Below are 12,583 nucleotides of genomic sequence, written 5' to 3'. Positions count from 1 at the left end.
ATTGTCAAATAAGTTATTTTTCTGGTGTTATTTTTCTGGTGATGACTCTAAATGTTGAAATAGCAGTAAAACCACATTCATTGATGAAATGACATAAGGGATGGAAAGGAGGGATGGCAGTTTTACAGGGGGGATGATTTGGACCGTTTTTATTTCAGGGGGGAGTTTTTCCGAACTGGCGCCCTTTTCCCACTGGTTTGGACGTACAGTAGCTACAGCTCAATTTGCAAAATGTATTTGTCCCTGCTTCAAAGAAAAGCCCTGGCTTTAGTTCTTCTGAGGAGGAGACGAGCAGCAGCAGCAAGGAGGGTCCATGAAATCCTCATGAGAAGACGGGATTTGGGGGAATCCAGGCTCGTTGGAGCTACAGCTCCATGATGACCAGGTCTACTTCAGATTGAACAGGGAGCAGTTTGACAGCCTGTTGGGGAGTGGGTCCTCAGCAGGATGACAACCACCTTCTCTCCTATTGGTCGCACCGAGATGCCCTCACAGCGCGGTGAAATTAAAAAATGTTCAATTCAGGCGCAGGCAGGTGAAACGCCCGTGTCAGGTGGCCTCTCCTGCGCTGCCAAGCTCGCCAGCAGAGCGGCCCACTCTTGCGCTGCGGCAGCACATACACGATGAATGGGAAAGCCGGCGGCGGTCCCGCTTTGCGCCCTCTATGTGAAAGGGACTTAATACTGTTGGCCCCTGAAGGTTACATTTGGCCCCATAATGGCCCCTGTTTCAGAAAAATCCTAGAACCGCCAGTGAGTTCAGTTATTCTGCTCCTCACCGGTGGAACAAACTTCCTGTAGACCTGAGGTCTGCTCCAACTGTAGATCCTTTAAATCAGGGTTAAAAACATTACTGTTTACTGAAGCGTACTCCTGCTGTATTCTACTGCCCTTATTTTTAACAGCTTGTGCTTTTTATTATTTTACTTCTTTTCTTATCATCTTATTCATAATTTTATTCAATCTTATTTGTTATTTACTGTCTAATTATGTATTGCCGCTTTTAATGTCAATGTAAAGCACTTTGAATTACCTTGTGTTGAACTGTGCTCTATAAATAAACTTGCCTTGCCTTGCCTTTAGATCAAATATATTTCTCGATAACAAACCGGGCTGTGAAATAACTTTGTGCAATATTACACAACACTTTTTTTATCCTTATTATTCTTTTTATAGCACCGCAGTTTCTATTTTATTTTTATTTTTTTAATTTTATTTTTACCTTTTACTTTATTTTGAATTTTCTTATCTTTTTTATCTTTATATGTTTATATGTGTTTGGCTTTTTGTGTGTGATGGATGGAGATATACGTAAATATATATTTTATGATAATGTGACGTTCCAATCGTTCAAAAAGTTATTTATTTATCTATTAGGTGACATCTTTTTAGAGAATAACTGTATATACACCCCGAACCCCGAGGTGGGGGGCCCCTCCTCATCGTGTCCCTTCTGTCTGTTTTCTCATGTTCACATATTTCAGGCTGACCTCCCCCTCAGATCCTCAGATCCTCCCCCGACCAGGATTCACCCCCCGTCAGACTCCCAGCATGCACTCTGCTCCTCCTCCTCCCTGATCTACACCAGTCTCCTCCCCCAGCCCATCCCTCGTTTCTCCCTCTCCTCCTCCTCTCCTCTTCTCTCCTCTGTTCCTGCAGGATGAGCCGGCGGTCTGGAGGGTCCGGTCTCCCTCTCTTCTCCTCCTCTTCTTCTGGGTGGGTGTCCAGGATAATGACCCCCCCCCCCAGCCCGGGGGCAGCTGGGGGCAGAACCGCTGAACTGGACCTGCTGACCCGGGTCTGGATGTGAAGGTGAGACCTGACCAGAGCTGCTAGAGGAGCCAAAGATTGTACTCCAGTAAAAGTACTGTTACTTCAGAATAATATGAATCTAGTACAGGGATCAGCAACCCAACATGTTTTAGAGCCATATTGGACCAAAAACAAAAAACAAATATGTCTGGAGCCGCAAAAAATGTCTTGTATCAGCCTTAGAATGAAGGCAACACATGCTGCATGTATCTAGTTATAACTGGGGGGAGATTTTTTTTTCATTATGCACTCGAGATTAATGTTGAAGTACAATCAACAGAGAGAAAAAAGTCAAAATGTTGAGAAAAAAAAGTCGAAATTTCGAGAAAAAAGTCAAAATGTTGAGAAAAAAGTCGAAATGTCGAGAAAAAGTCGAAATGTCGAGATTAATGTTGAAGTACAATCTCGAGAAAAAAGTCGAAATGTGGAGAAAAAAGTCGAAATGTGGAGAAAAAAGTTGAAATGTCGAGATTAAAAAGGAAGAAAATCTCATGGATCTCAGATCCAGCTGCAGATCCAGCTGCAGATCCAGATCCAGCTGCAGATCCAGATCCAGCTGCAGATCCAGCTGCAGATCCAGCTGCAGATCCAGCTGCAGATCCAGCTGCAGATCCAGATCCTGGACTCTTTAACCCTTCACAGGGCGACAGTTAGGGATGGGCGGTATGGACTAAAAAATGTATCACAGTAATTTCTGGCATTTATCCTGATAACGATAAAAATGACGATTAAAAAAATACCAATTAAACTCCACCTTTGTAACTATAAATATATCACCACATTCAGTCTTTGGAGCCAAATCACTGCTCTAAAAGAATAATAAATGCTACTAAACTACAACAATTACATTTAATTAATAAAAACCAATTAAATGAGTCCACCAAGTCCAATTTATCCTTCTTTCTTTCTTTCTTTCTTTCTTTCTTTCTTTCTTTCTTTCTTTCTTTCTTTCTTTCTTTCTTTCTTTCTTTCTTTCTTTCTTTCTTTCTTTCTTTCTTTCTTTCTTTCTTTCTTTCTTTCTTTCTTTCTTTCTTTCTTTCTTTCTTTCTTTCTTTCTTTCTTTCTTTCTTTCTTTCTTTTAGGCTCATATCTTTCCATCCATCCTTCCTTCCTTCCTCCCTTCCTCCTTCCTTCCTCCTTCCTTCCTTCCTTCCTTCTTTCCTTCCATCATTCCTTCCTTCCTTCCATCTTTCCTTCCTTCCTTCCTTCCTTCCTTCCTTCCTTCCTTCCTTCCTTCCTTCCTTCCTTCCTTCCTTCCTTCCTTCCTTCCTTCCTTCTTTCCTTCCATCATTCCTTCCTTCCTTCCATCTTTCCTTCCTTCCTTCCTTCCTTCCTTCCTTCCTTCCTTCCTTCCTTCCTTCCTTCCTTCCTTCCTTCCTTCCTTCCTTCCTTCCTTCCTTCCTTCACGTACGTTGTGCGTGGATTTAACACAGAATCATAAATCAGTTTTACACAAAAACATCATCAACAGGAATTTATCATTTTTACCGTGAGATACAAATTCTTACTGTGGGGAATTTTTTTGACGGTTTATCGTGAACGGTAAAATATCACCCATTCCTAGCGATAGTCCATATCAGGGGGTTATTGCATAAGTTTTAGTCAGAGGTCGGTCCAGTATTTGATTGACTGCCCTGAAGCGGGCGACGCCTCACACGGGTCCTTGGCCGGTCCGATATCTGCAGGACAAACATGCTAAAGAACAAAAAACAAAGTTCTTTATGCGTTTAGAAATGCCAATTTTTTTTCTTCTTAATTTTTCTTCTCAGCCTCTCTTGACTCTGAATAGTTTTGACTATTGACATAAATACTCAGTTAAGATAAAGTTTAACACCAGATCTCACCCCTGAACACACCAGAGGACGTATTAATGCCTGTTAGGATCTGCTGCTTCAGCATGTGGAGCTCTGTTACCCAGGAAGAGCGAAATATTAGAAGAGTTTTATCGATAAACAAAGTTTTTTTTAAGGACAGAAAGCTCCCGTTTCCTTCAAAGTCAAAGGATTTGATTTCTAGGCTGAATAACAGTCTCTGAAGGTCCAGTCGTGATCTCGTCTCAGGTGACACAGCGGCCGGTTCATAGAGCCGCTTCTCTTGTTTTCAAGCAGTTTTGCCCAAGGATTTATACCTTTTTCTGTTTTTGACTGCTGATGAGCGTAAAAGGATTTAAAAGTTGAGAGTAATAACTGTATTTTAGTGTATCTTAAAGTCTTCAGACGACAGGATATCTGTGGTGGGGTTTGAAACTGCTCCAAGGTCAAAGCCGAGTCACCCCCGAAGGTTTGTGAGAGAATCCTCTGTCATGGTGGCTCCTACAAAACCGCAGGATTCGGCTCAGCGATACTATTGTCACGGGTGTGGTTTGTTGAGAACCCAAATGCAGGAGAGCAGGAGCCAGGAGTAGCAAAAAACTGGGTTTATTAATCAAAAAAACAAGAACCCAGGCCAACACACGGCCAAAGTTCCGGGGGACGCCCACGGGGCCGGGCCGACCGGCGAGGCTTGGGCTGTGGCGTGGGACTTGGCTGTGGCGTGGGACTTGGAACTTGGCTGTGGTGTGGGACGTGGAACTTGGCTGTGGCGTGGAACTTAACTGTGGCGTGGGACTTGGCTGTGGCGTGGGACGTGGAACTTGGCTGTGGTGTGGAACTTGGCTGTGGCGTGGAACTTGGAACTTGGCTGTGGTGTGGAACTTGGCTGTGGCGTGGGACTTGGAACTTGGCTGTGGTGTGGAACTTGGCTGTGGCGTGGAACTTGGAACTTGACTGTGGTGTGGGACGTGGAACTTGGCTGTTGTGTGGAACTTGGCTGTGGCGTGGGACGTGGAACTTGGCTGTGGTGTGGGACTTGGAACTTGGCTGTGGCGTGGAACTTGGACTTAGCTGTGGCGTGGAACTTGGCTGTGGCGTGGGACGTGGAACTTGGCTGTGGCGTGGAACTTGGCTGTGGCGTGGGACTTGGCTGTGGCGTGGAACTTGGCTGTGGCGTGGGACGTGGAACTTGGCTGTGGCGTGGAACTTGGCTGTGGCGTGGGACTTGGCTGTGGCGTGGAACTTGGCTGTGGCGTGGGACGTGGAACTTGGCTGTGGCGTGGAACTTGGCTGTGGCGTGGGACTTGGCTGTGGCGTGGGACTTGGGACTTGGCTGTGGCGTGGGACGTGGAACTTGGCTGTGGCGTGGAACTTGGCTGTGGCGTGGGACGTGGAACTTGGCTGTGGCGTGGAACTTGGCTGTGGCGTGGGACGTGGAACTTGGCTGTGGCGTGGAACTTGGCTGTGGCGTGGGACGTGGAACTTGGCTGTGGTGTGAGACTTGGAACTTGGCTGTGGCGTGGAACTTGGCTGTGGCATGGGACGTGGAACTTGGCTGTGGCGTGGGACGTGGAACTTGGCAGTGGTGTGGGACTTGGCTGTGGCGTGGAACTTGGAACTTGGCTGTGGTGTGGGACTTGGCTGTGGCGTGGGACGTGGAACTTGGCAGTGGCGTGGGACGTGGAACTTGGCTGTGGCGTGGGACTTGGCTATGGCGTGGGACTTGGACTTGGCTGTGGTGTGGGACTTGGCTGTGGCGTGGGACTTGGAACTTGGTTGTGGCGTGGGACGTGGAACTTGGCTGTGGCGTGGGACGTGGAACTTGGCTGTGGCGTGGAACTTGGCTGTGGCGTGGAATTTGGCTTGGGGGCAGACAGGATACGAGGAGCAGGTTTCGGGAGGCAAAGGCTCCTCGGAGCTGGCTGAGGGGGAACCCGGGGCCTTGGCGCTGGCTGCGGGGGGTCCGGGACCATCACCGGAGCAGGGGCTGATGCGTCCGGGACCACCGCCGGGACAGGAGCAAGCTGGGGCTTCTCCGCCTCCCGGCAGAGAAACTCCCAGAGGGAAATGAGCTCTCCCGCTGGGTCCATCTTGGTCGGTCCGTTCTGTCACGGGTGTGGTGAGGACCCAAACGCAGGAGAGCAGGAGGCAGGAGTTACAAAAAAACTGGGTTTATTAATCAAAAAAACAAGAACAAAAAACGCTGCAGAGCAGGGTTAACAAAACACGAGAGCAGAAACCATAAACCTGACATGGAGGAAGCAAACAGTACTGGATCATAGCGGTCTCTGTGAAACCCTCCGGTAACGTTAGAGGTTCCCGTTAAAACTGAACCGTCTGAATCGTATCATCAGATACTTCACGTTTCTTCTTCCCCCAGGTGTTTATTCTCCTTCATGCTGCACAGGTGACCTAAACAAACTAAGCTCTGAGCTCTGTGATGCTTCTCCGTCTCATAATCGAGTCCCTACAGACCATAATATGTCATTCTAACCACAAGGTGACTGAAATAATGTAACTGCACTCTAAAAAAGAGACTTGGCAGTGCGACCCGACCTCATTAATTATTTATTTATCTTTGGCATTTACACGGCCGGACGGACGGCTCAAGTTTCACTGCAGCAGTGACAGTTTTCGGTGGAGCAGCTTTGCAGGACCGAGCCTGGGGGCGTGTGGGGGGACGGGGGCTTTTGGGGGGGGTTTAGTTCTCATAACATCTGTGCAGCTGCGTGAGGCGGCTAACATCGGTTTAGCCCAGGGGTCGGCAAACCAAAATGTTTTAGATCCTTATTGGACCAAAAACACAAAAACAAATATGTCTGGATCCGCAAAAAAATGAGTCTTGTATCAGCCTTAGAATGAATTAGTTATAACTGGGGGAGATTTATTTTTTCATTATGCACTTAGAGAAAAAAGTCGAAATGTTGAGAAAAAAGTCAAAATGTCGAGAAAAAAGTCGAAAAGTCGAGATTAATGTTGAAGTACAATCTTGAGAAAAAAGTCGAAATGTCGAGAAATAAGTCCAAATCTCGAGAAAAAAGTTGAAATGTCAAGAAAAAAGTTGAAATGTCGAGAAAAAAGTCAAAATTTCGGAGAAAAAAGTCAAAATGTCGAGATTAAAAAAGGAAAAACGAAGAAAAGAAGAAAAACAGGAAAAAAAGAGAAAAAAAGAAAAAAGAAGAATAAAAGAAAAAAAAGAAGAAGAAAAGAGAAAAAAAGAAAACGAAAAGGAAAAAAGAAGAAAATAGTAAAAAAAAAAAAAGTAAAAAAAAGGTGAAACATTTTTGAAAAAGCTCCAGGAGCCACTAGGGCGGCGCTAAAGAGCCGCATGCGGCTCTAGAGCCGCAGGTTGTTGACAGCCGGTTTAGCCTGAGTGGACTCACCGCGACCCCCTCAGGGGGTCGGAGAGTTTCCATCACAGATCCACTAACGCGTCGCTGAAGGCCGGAGTCATAAGAGTTCCACAAACACGGCCGGCGTGATGGAGGGAGCGAGGAGGGAGGGAGGGAGGGGTGGAGGAGGGAGGAGGGAAGGGTGGAGGAGGAGAGGAGGAGGGACGGCACCCAGGTGAAGCAGGAGGAGGATAAGTGCGTGGAGGTCGACTGGGTCGCGGCTGTTGTTGACCCATCTGTTGTTGTGAACCTTCGGTTTAATCAACTGAGTTTCAGCAGGACGGACGGATGGATGGATGGTTGATGGATGGATGGATGGATGGATGATGGATGGATGGATGGATGGATGGATGGATGGATGGATGGACGGACAGATGGACGGACGGACGGACGGACGGACGGATGGATGGATGGTTGATGGATGGATGGATGGATGGATGATGGATGGATGGATGGATGCATGATGGATGGATGGATGGATGGACGGACGGACGGACGGACGGATGGACGGATGGATGGATGGATGCATGATGGATGCATGGATGGATGAATGGATGCATGATGGATGAATGGATGGGTGAATGGATGGATGGATGGATGGATGGATGAATGATGGATGGATGGATGGATGCATGATGGATGGATGGATGGATGGATGGATGGATGGATGGATGAACGGACGGACAGACGGATGGATGAATGAATGTCAGAATGGATGGATGGATGGATGGATGGTTGATGGGTGGATGGATGCATGATGGATGGATGGATGGATGGATGGATGGATGGATGGATGGATGGATGGATGAACGGACGGACGGACGGACAGACGGATGGATGAATGAATGTCAGAATGGATGGATGGATGGATGGATGGACCTTCTTCCGGCTCTCGACGAATGCGGACGCTTTTTCTGCTCCTCTCCCTTATCAATCTGCCTGCTGCTGCTTTTTGTCTTCAGAGTCTCTCCTTTTCACTCCTCCGAAATTCTACAATCATGGAATTGATTAACTGGTCTCTCAGCACAATTGACCAAATTTTTGCGACGAGAAGTGAGGGGGTAAGGGAGCCCTCCTGCCCCGATGGGACATTTTTTGCTGGATACACAATGGATTCCTACAAATATTGGAAACCGTTGTGTTTGGTGATCCTGTCTGTCGAGGACGTTGAAGATGCTTCATAATTGGATTTCTGATAGCAGGATTTCTCCTAATTGGAGGGGGGGGATTCCTGGTCTACCGACAAACACGTAAGTCGTCGACAGCTGTTTTGGCCCTTTCAGAGCTGCCGGACGTGGCTGAGGGGATAAGCACGGCTACCAACACTCAGACTTTAACGCTGGGGGAGCAAAGCCGAAAGCTGGATGCGATTCTCGAACAGAATTGCAGGCTAGCGGCGGTGTTTGAGCTCATTGGCAAGATGGAGAAGACCTTGGAGAAGTTGGAAGCTCGGCTTGGCAGGAATTGATCGCAAATTCGTCTGTTTGGAGTCGCCATTGATGAACCAGAGACTAAAGGCAAGATGGAAAATTACTGAGTCTGTCTGTTTGCAATATAATTGTTGATTCTATAATCTGGCCTTGACAGAGCGACTTGGCCGATCGCTCCAGTCACAATCTCCCTGGTGGAATGTAAACAAGGGACTCTGCCCCCACTAACCCTCCCCTCTCCAGGAACATCTGTGGACCTGTTTTCAGAACTGACCGAGCCGCCTGATAACATCAAGGATATGGGCTGAGGAGCAGCTCTGAGCGAAGTTCACGGACGCTTACACACACACAATGATAAATACACCTCCCTCATTCTCAACGCCTTCCTCGGCTCCCCCTCTTATCGGCCCCCCCAACGCAGTCTCTGGGTTTCGAGCGCCACGAAGTCGCGGCCCTCACTTGGCTGAACTGTGCATCATCCTCGCCTGTCTCACACGTCTTTACTCAGACCTTTCCTAAACAGCTGAACAAAAGTTCTTTATTTGACCACTACCAACCTTTTCCCATCTCTTCTCCGTTGGTCCCCCAGATCAGGCGCCGGGTCATGACCGACTGGCCCAACGTGACGGGGGCCGGGCCCCTGGAGCTGGTTCTGAGGCGGGAGGAGCTGCAGAAGTCCAGGTGTGTCCTGGGCTTCTTCCCGGTGGTCTACTACAGCATCCTGCTCTGCGTGGGAGTCCCAGGTACCACCAACACCTGCCATGACCTCCCAGAATCCCTCTGGTTGCTCTGGCAACCACATCCCCCGTCTGGCTGCAGTGCTGAAATGCTGTGACCCACCAATGTTTTACCCCCCCCTTCCGGAGCAATAACAGGCTTTTTGTGGAGTATTGTGTTGTTTCACTTTTTCTTGTACTGCAGAAACATTAAGAGTCAGACTATTGATCCTGCTGCCACCATATTTATGTCTCTTTGGTAGATAGATAGATAGATAGATAGATAGATAGATAGATAGATAGATAGATAGATAGATAGATAGATAGATAGATAGATAGATAGATAGATAGATAGATAGATAGATAGATAGATAGATAGATAGATAGATAGATAGATAGATAGATAGATAGATAGATAGATAGATAGATAGATAGATAGATGAAGTTGTAAATTACCCCATAGGGCAGGGGTCGGCAACCCAAAATGTTGAAAGAGCCATATTGGACCAAAAACGCAAAAAAACAAATGTCTGGAGCCGCAAAAAATGAAAAGTCTTTTATAAGCCTTAGAATGAAGAAACACATGCTGCATGTATCTAGTTATAACTGAGGGAAGATTTTTTTTCATTATGCACTTATGCAAAAAGTTGAAATGTTGAGAAAAAAGTCGAAATGTCGAGATTAATGTTGAAGTACAATCTCGAGAAAAAAGTCGAAATATTGAGAAAAAAGTCGAAATTTCGAGAAAAAAGTCAAAATTTCGTGAAAAAAGTCGAAATGTTGAGAAAAAAGTCGAAATGTCGAGAAAAGTCGAAATTTCGAGAAAAAAGTCAAAATGTTGAGAAAAAAGTTGAAATGTCGAGAAAAAAGATGAAATGTCGAGATTAAAAAGGAAGAAAAAAAGAAGAAAAAAAGGGAAAAAAGGTCAAACATTCTTGAAAAAGCTCCAGGGAGCCACTAGGGCGGCGCTAAAGAGTTAGTTAGTTAGTTAGTTAGTTAGTTAGTTAGTTAGTTAGTTAGTTAGTTAGTTAGTGGTAGGTAGGTAAGTAGGTAGGTAGGTAGTTGGTAAAAGGTAAAGGTACACTGAACATCGTGACTTGCAGCCCTGTTGCATTCTGGGAGTAACGGCGGTCCTTGTTCTGGTCCCCAGTGAACATCCTGACGGCGGTGGCGTTGACCCGGCTGGCGTCCCGCACCAAGAAGGCGCTGTACTACTACCTCCTGGCGGTGACGGGCTCGGACCTGCTGTCGCAGCTCTTCATCATCCTGGTCGGCTTCCTCCTGGAGACGGCCGTCTTCCACCGGGACGTCCCCGCGCCGCTGCTGCGCGCCGTCAGCGCCGCCGAGTTCGCCGCCAACCACGCCTCCATCTGGTCGGCCGTGCCCCTCACCGTGGACCGCTACGTGGCGCTGTGCCACCCGCTGCTCCACCGGCAGATCAGCTACCCGGCGCGGGCCCGGAGGACCATCGCCGCGGTGCTGGCGGTGTCCCTGGCGTCGGGGGTGCCCTTCTTCTGGTGGTCGGACGTGTGGAGGAGCGCCGACCCCCCCACGGCGCTGGACGCCGTCCTTATCTGGACCCACGTGGTGATCATCTACTTCCTGCCCTGCGGCATCTTCCTGGTGCTGAACTCGCTGATCATCCGCACCTTGAGGGGGCGGCGGCCGCACCACCCCACCCAAGGGGAGCGTGGGCACCCGCGGCGGCCGCGGCGGGGGAAGACCACGGCCATGCTGCTGGCCATCACCTCGGTGTTCTCGGTGCTGTGGGCCCCCAGGACCGTGGTGGTGGTGTACCACCTGTACGTGTCCTCGGTCCACCGCGACTGGCGCGTCCACCTGGCCTTCGACCTGTCCAACATGCTGGCCATGCTCAACACCGCCGTCAACTTCTTCCTCTACTGCTTCGTCAGCAAGCCCTTCCGCCGCGCCGTGCGGGACGTGGTGCTGCTCCGGGGCGGGGGGCCCCTGGACCCGTGCCGGGGCCTCCCCCTCCAACCGCAGGGCTCCGCCAACGCCTCCAACTCTTCCCTGGACAGCAGGAACAAGGACCAGGCGGGGCTCCACCCCCTCGTTACCTCGTCACGCCCTCCAGAAGCCCCCAGGGGCCCCGGAGACCCCGTGTCCCCGGCCTCCCATGGTCCTGGTGCCCTTTGACCCCCAGGCCGGGGGCCCCGGGGGCCTCAGGGGCCTCGGGGGCTTCAAACGAGCTGGACTCCCAAATAGTTTGTGTTTCTGTGACTTTGAGTTGTTTGTCCGTGTAAATCTACAGATGGATGGATGGATGGATGAATGAATGAATGAATGAATGAATGAATGAATGAATGAATGAATGAACGAACGGACGGACGGACGGACGGACGGACGGACGGACGGACGGACGGACGGACGGACGGACGGACAGATGATGGATGGATGGATGGATGGATGGATGGATGGATGGATGGATGGATGGATGGATGGATGATGGATGGATAAATGAATGAATGAATCAATGAACGGAGGGAGGGAGGAATGAATGAATGAATGAATGAACGGACGGACGGACGGACGGACAGATGATGGATGGATGGATGGATGGATGGATAGATGGATGGATGGATGGATGGATGGATGATGGATGGATGGATGATGGATGAATGGATGGATGATGGACGGACAGATGATGGATGGATGGATGGATGGATGGATGGATAAATGAATGAATGAATGAATGAACGGAGGGAGGGACAGATGATGGATGGATGGATGATGGATGGATGGATGGATGATGGATGGATGGATGATGGATGGATGATGGATGGATGGATGGATAGATGGATGGATGGATGATGGATGGATGATGGATGGATGGATGGATGGATGGATGATGGATGGATGGATGGATGGATGATGGATGGATGGATGATGGATGGATGGATGGATGGATGGATGATGGATGGATGGATGATGGATGGATGATGGATGGATGGATGGATGATGGATGGATGGATGATGGATGGATGGATGGATGGATGATGGATGGATGATGGATGGATGGATGGATGGATGGATGGATGATGGATGGATGGATGATGGATGGATGATGGATGGATGATGGATGGATGGATGGATGGATGATGGATGGATGGATGATGGATGGATGGATGGATGGATGGATGGATAGATGGATGGATGATGGATGGATGATGGATGGATGATGGATGGATGGATGATGGATGGATGGATGATGGATGATGGATGGATGGATGATGGATGGATGGATGGATGGATGAAATGATGGATGGATGGATGAATGAATGAATGAATGAATGAACGGAGGGACGGATGAATGGATGGATGGATGGATGGATGGATGGATTGATGGATGGATGGATGATGGATGATGGATGGATGGATGATGGATGGATGGATGGATGGATG

At 48.6% G+C, this 12,583-nt stretch overlaps 1 protein-coding gene across 1 annotated transcript; it reads left to right on the top strand.

The window, feature by feature from the left end:
• The first annotated feature begins 1,663 nt into the window (after positions 1-1,663).
• Positions 1,664-11,444, top strand: gpr142 (G protein-coupled receptor 142). Its single transcript, XM_061708326.1, has 3 exons — positions 1,664-1,811; positions 9,034-9,187; positions 10,311-11,444. Exons 2-3 carry the CDS (start codon positions 9,049-9,051, stop codon positions 11,315-11,317), a joined length of 1,146 nt encoding a protein of 381 aa, XP_061564310.1. The 5' UTR covers positions 1,664-1,811; positions 9,034-9,048; the 3' UTR covers positions 11,318-11,444.
• Positions 11,445-12,583: the final 1,139 nt, after the last annotated feature.

Source organism: Cololabis saira, chromosome 19 (genome assembly GCF_033807715.1).
Source record: "Cololabis saira isolate AMF1-May2022 chromosome 19, fColSai1.1, whole genome shotgun sequence".
NCBI lineage: Eukaryota > Metazoa > Chordata > Actinopteri > Beloniformes > Belonidae > Cololabis > Cololabis saira.
Note: the sequence above shows the minus strand (reverse complement) of the source record. Positions and strands in the feature narration are given on the sequence as shown.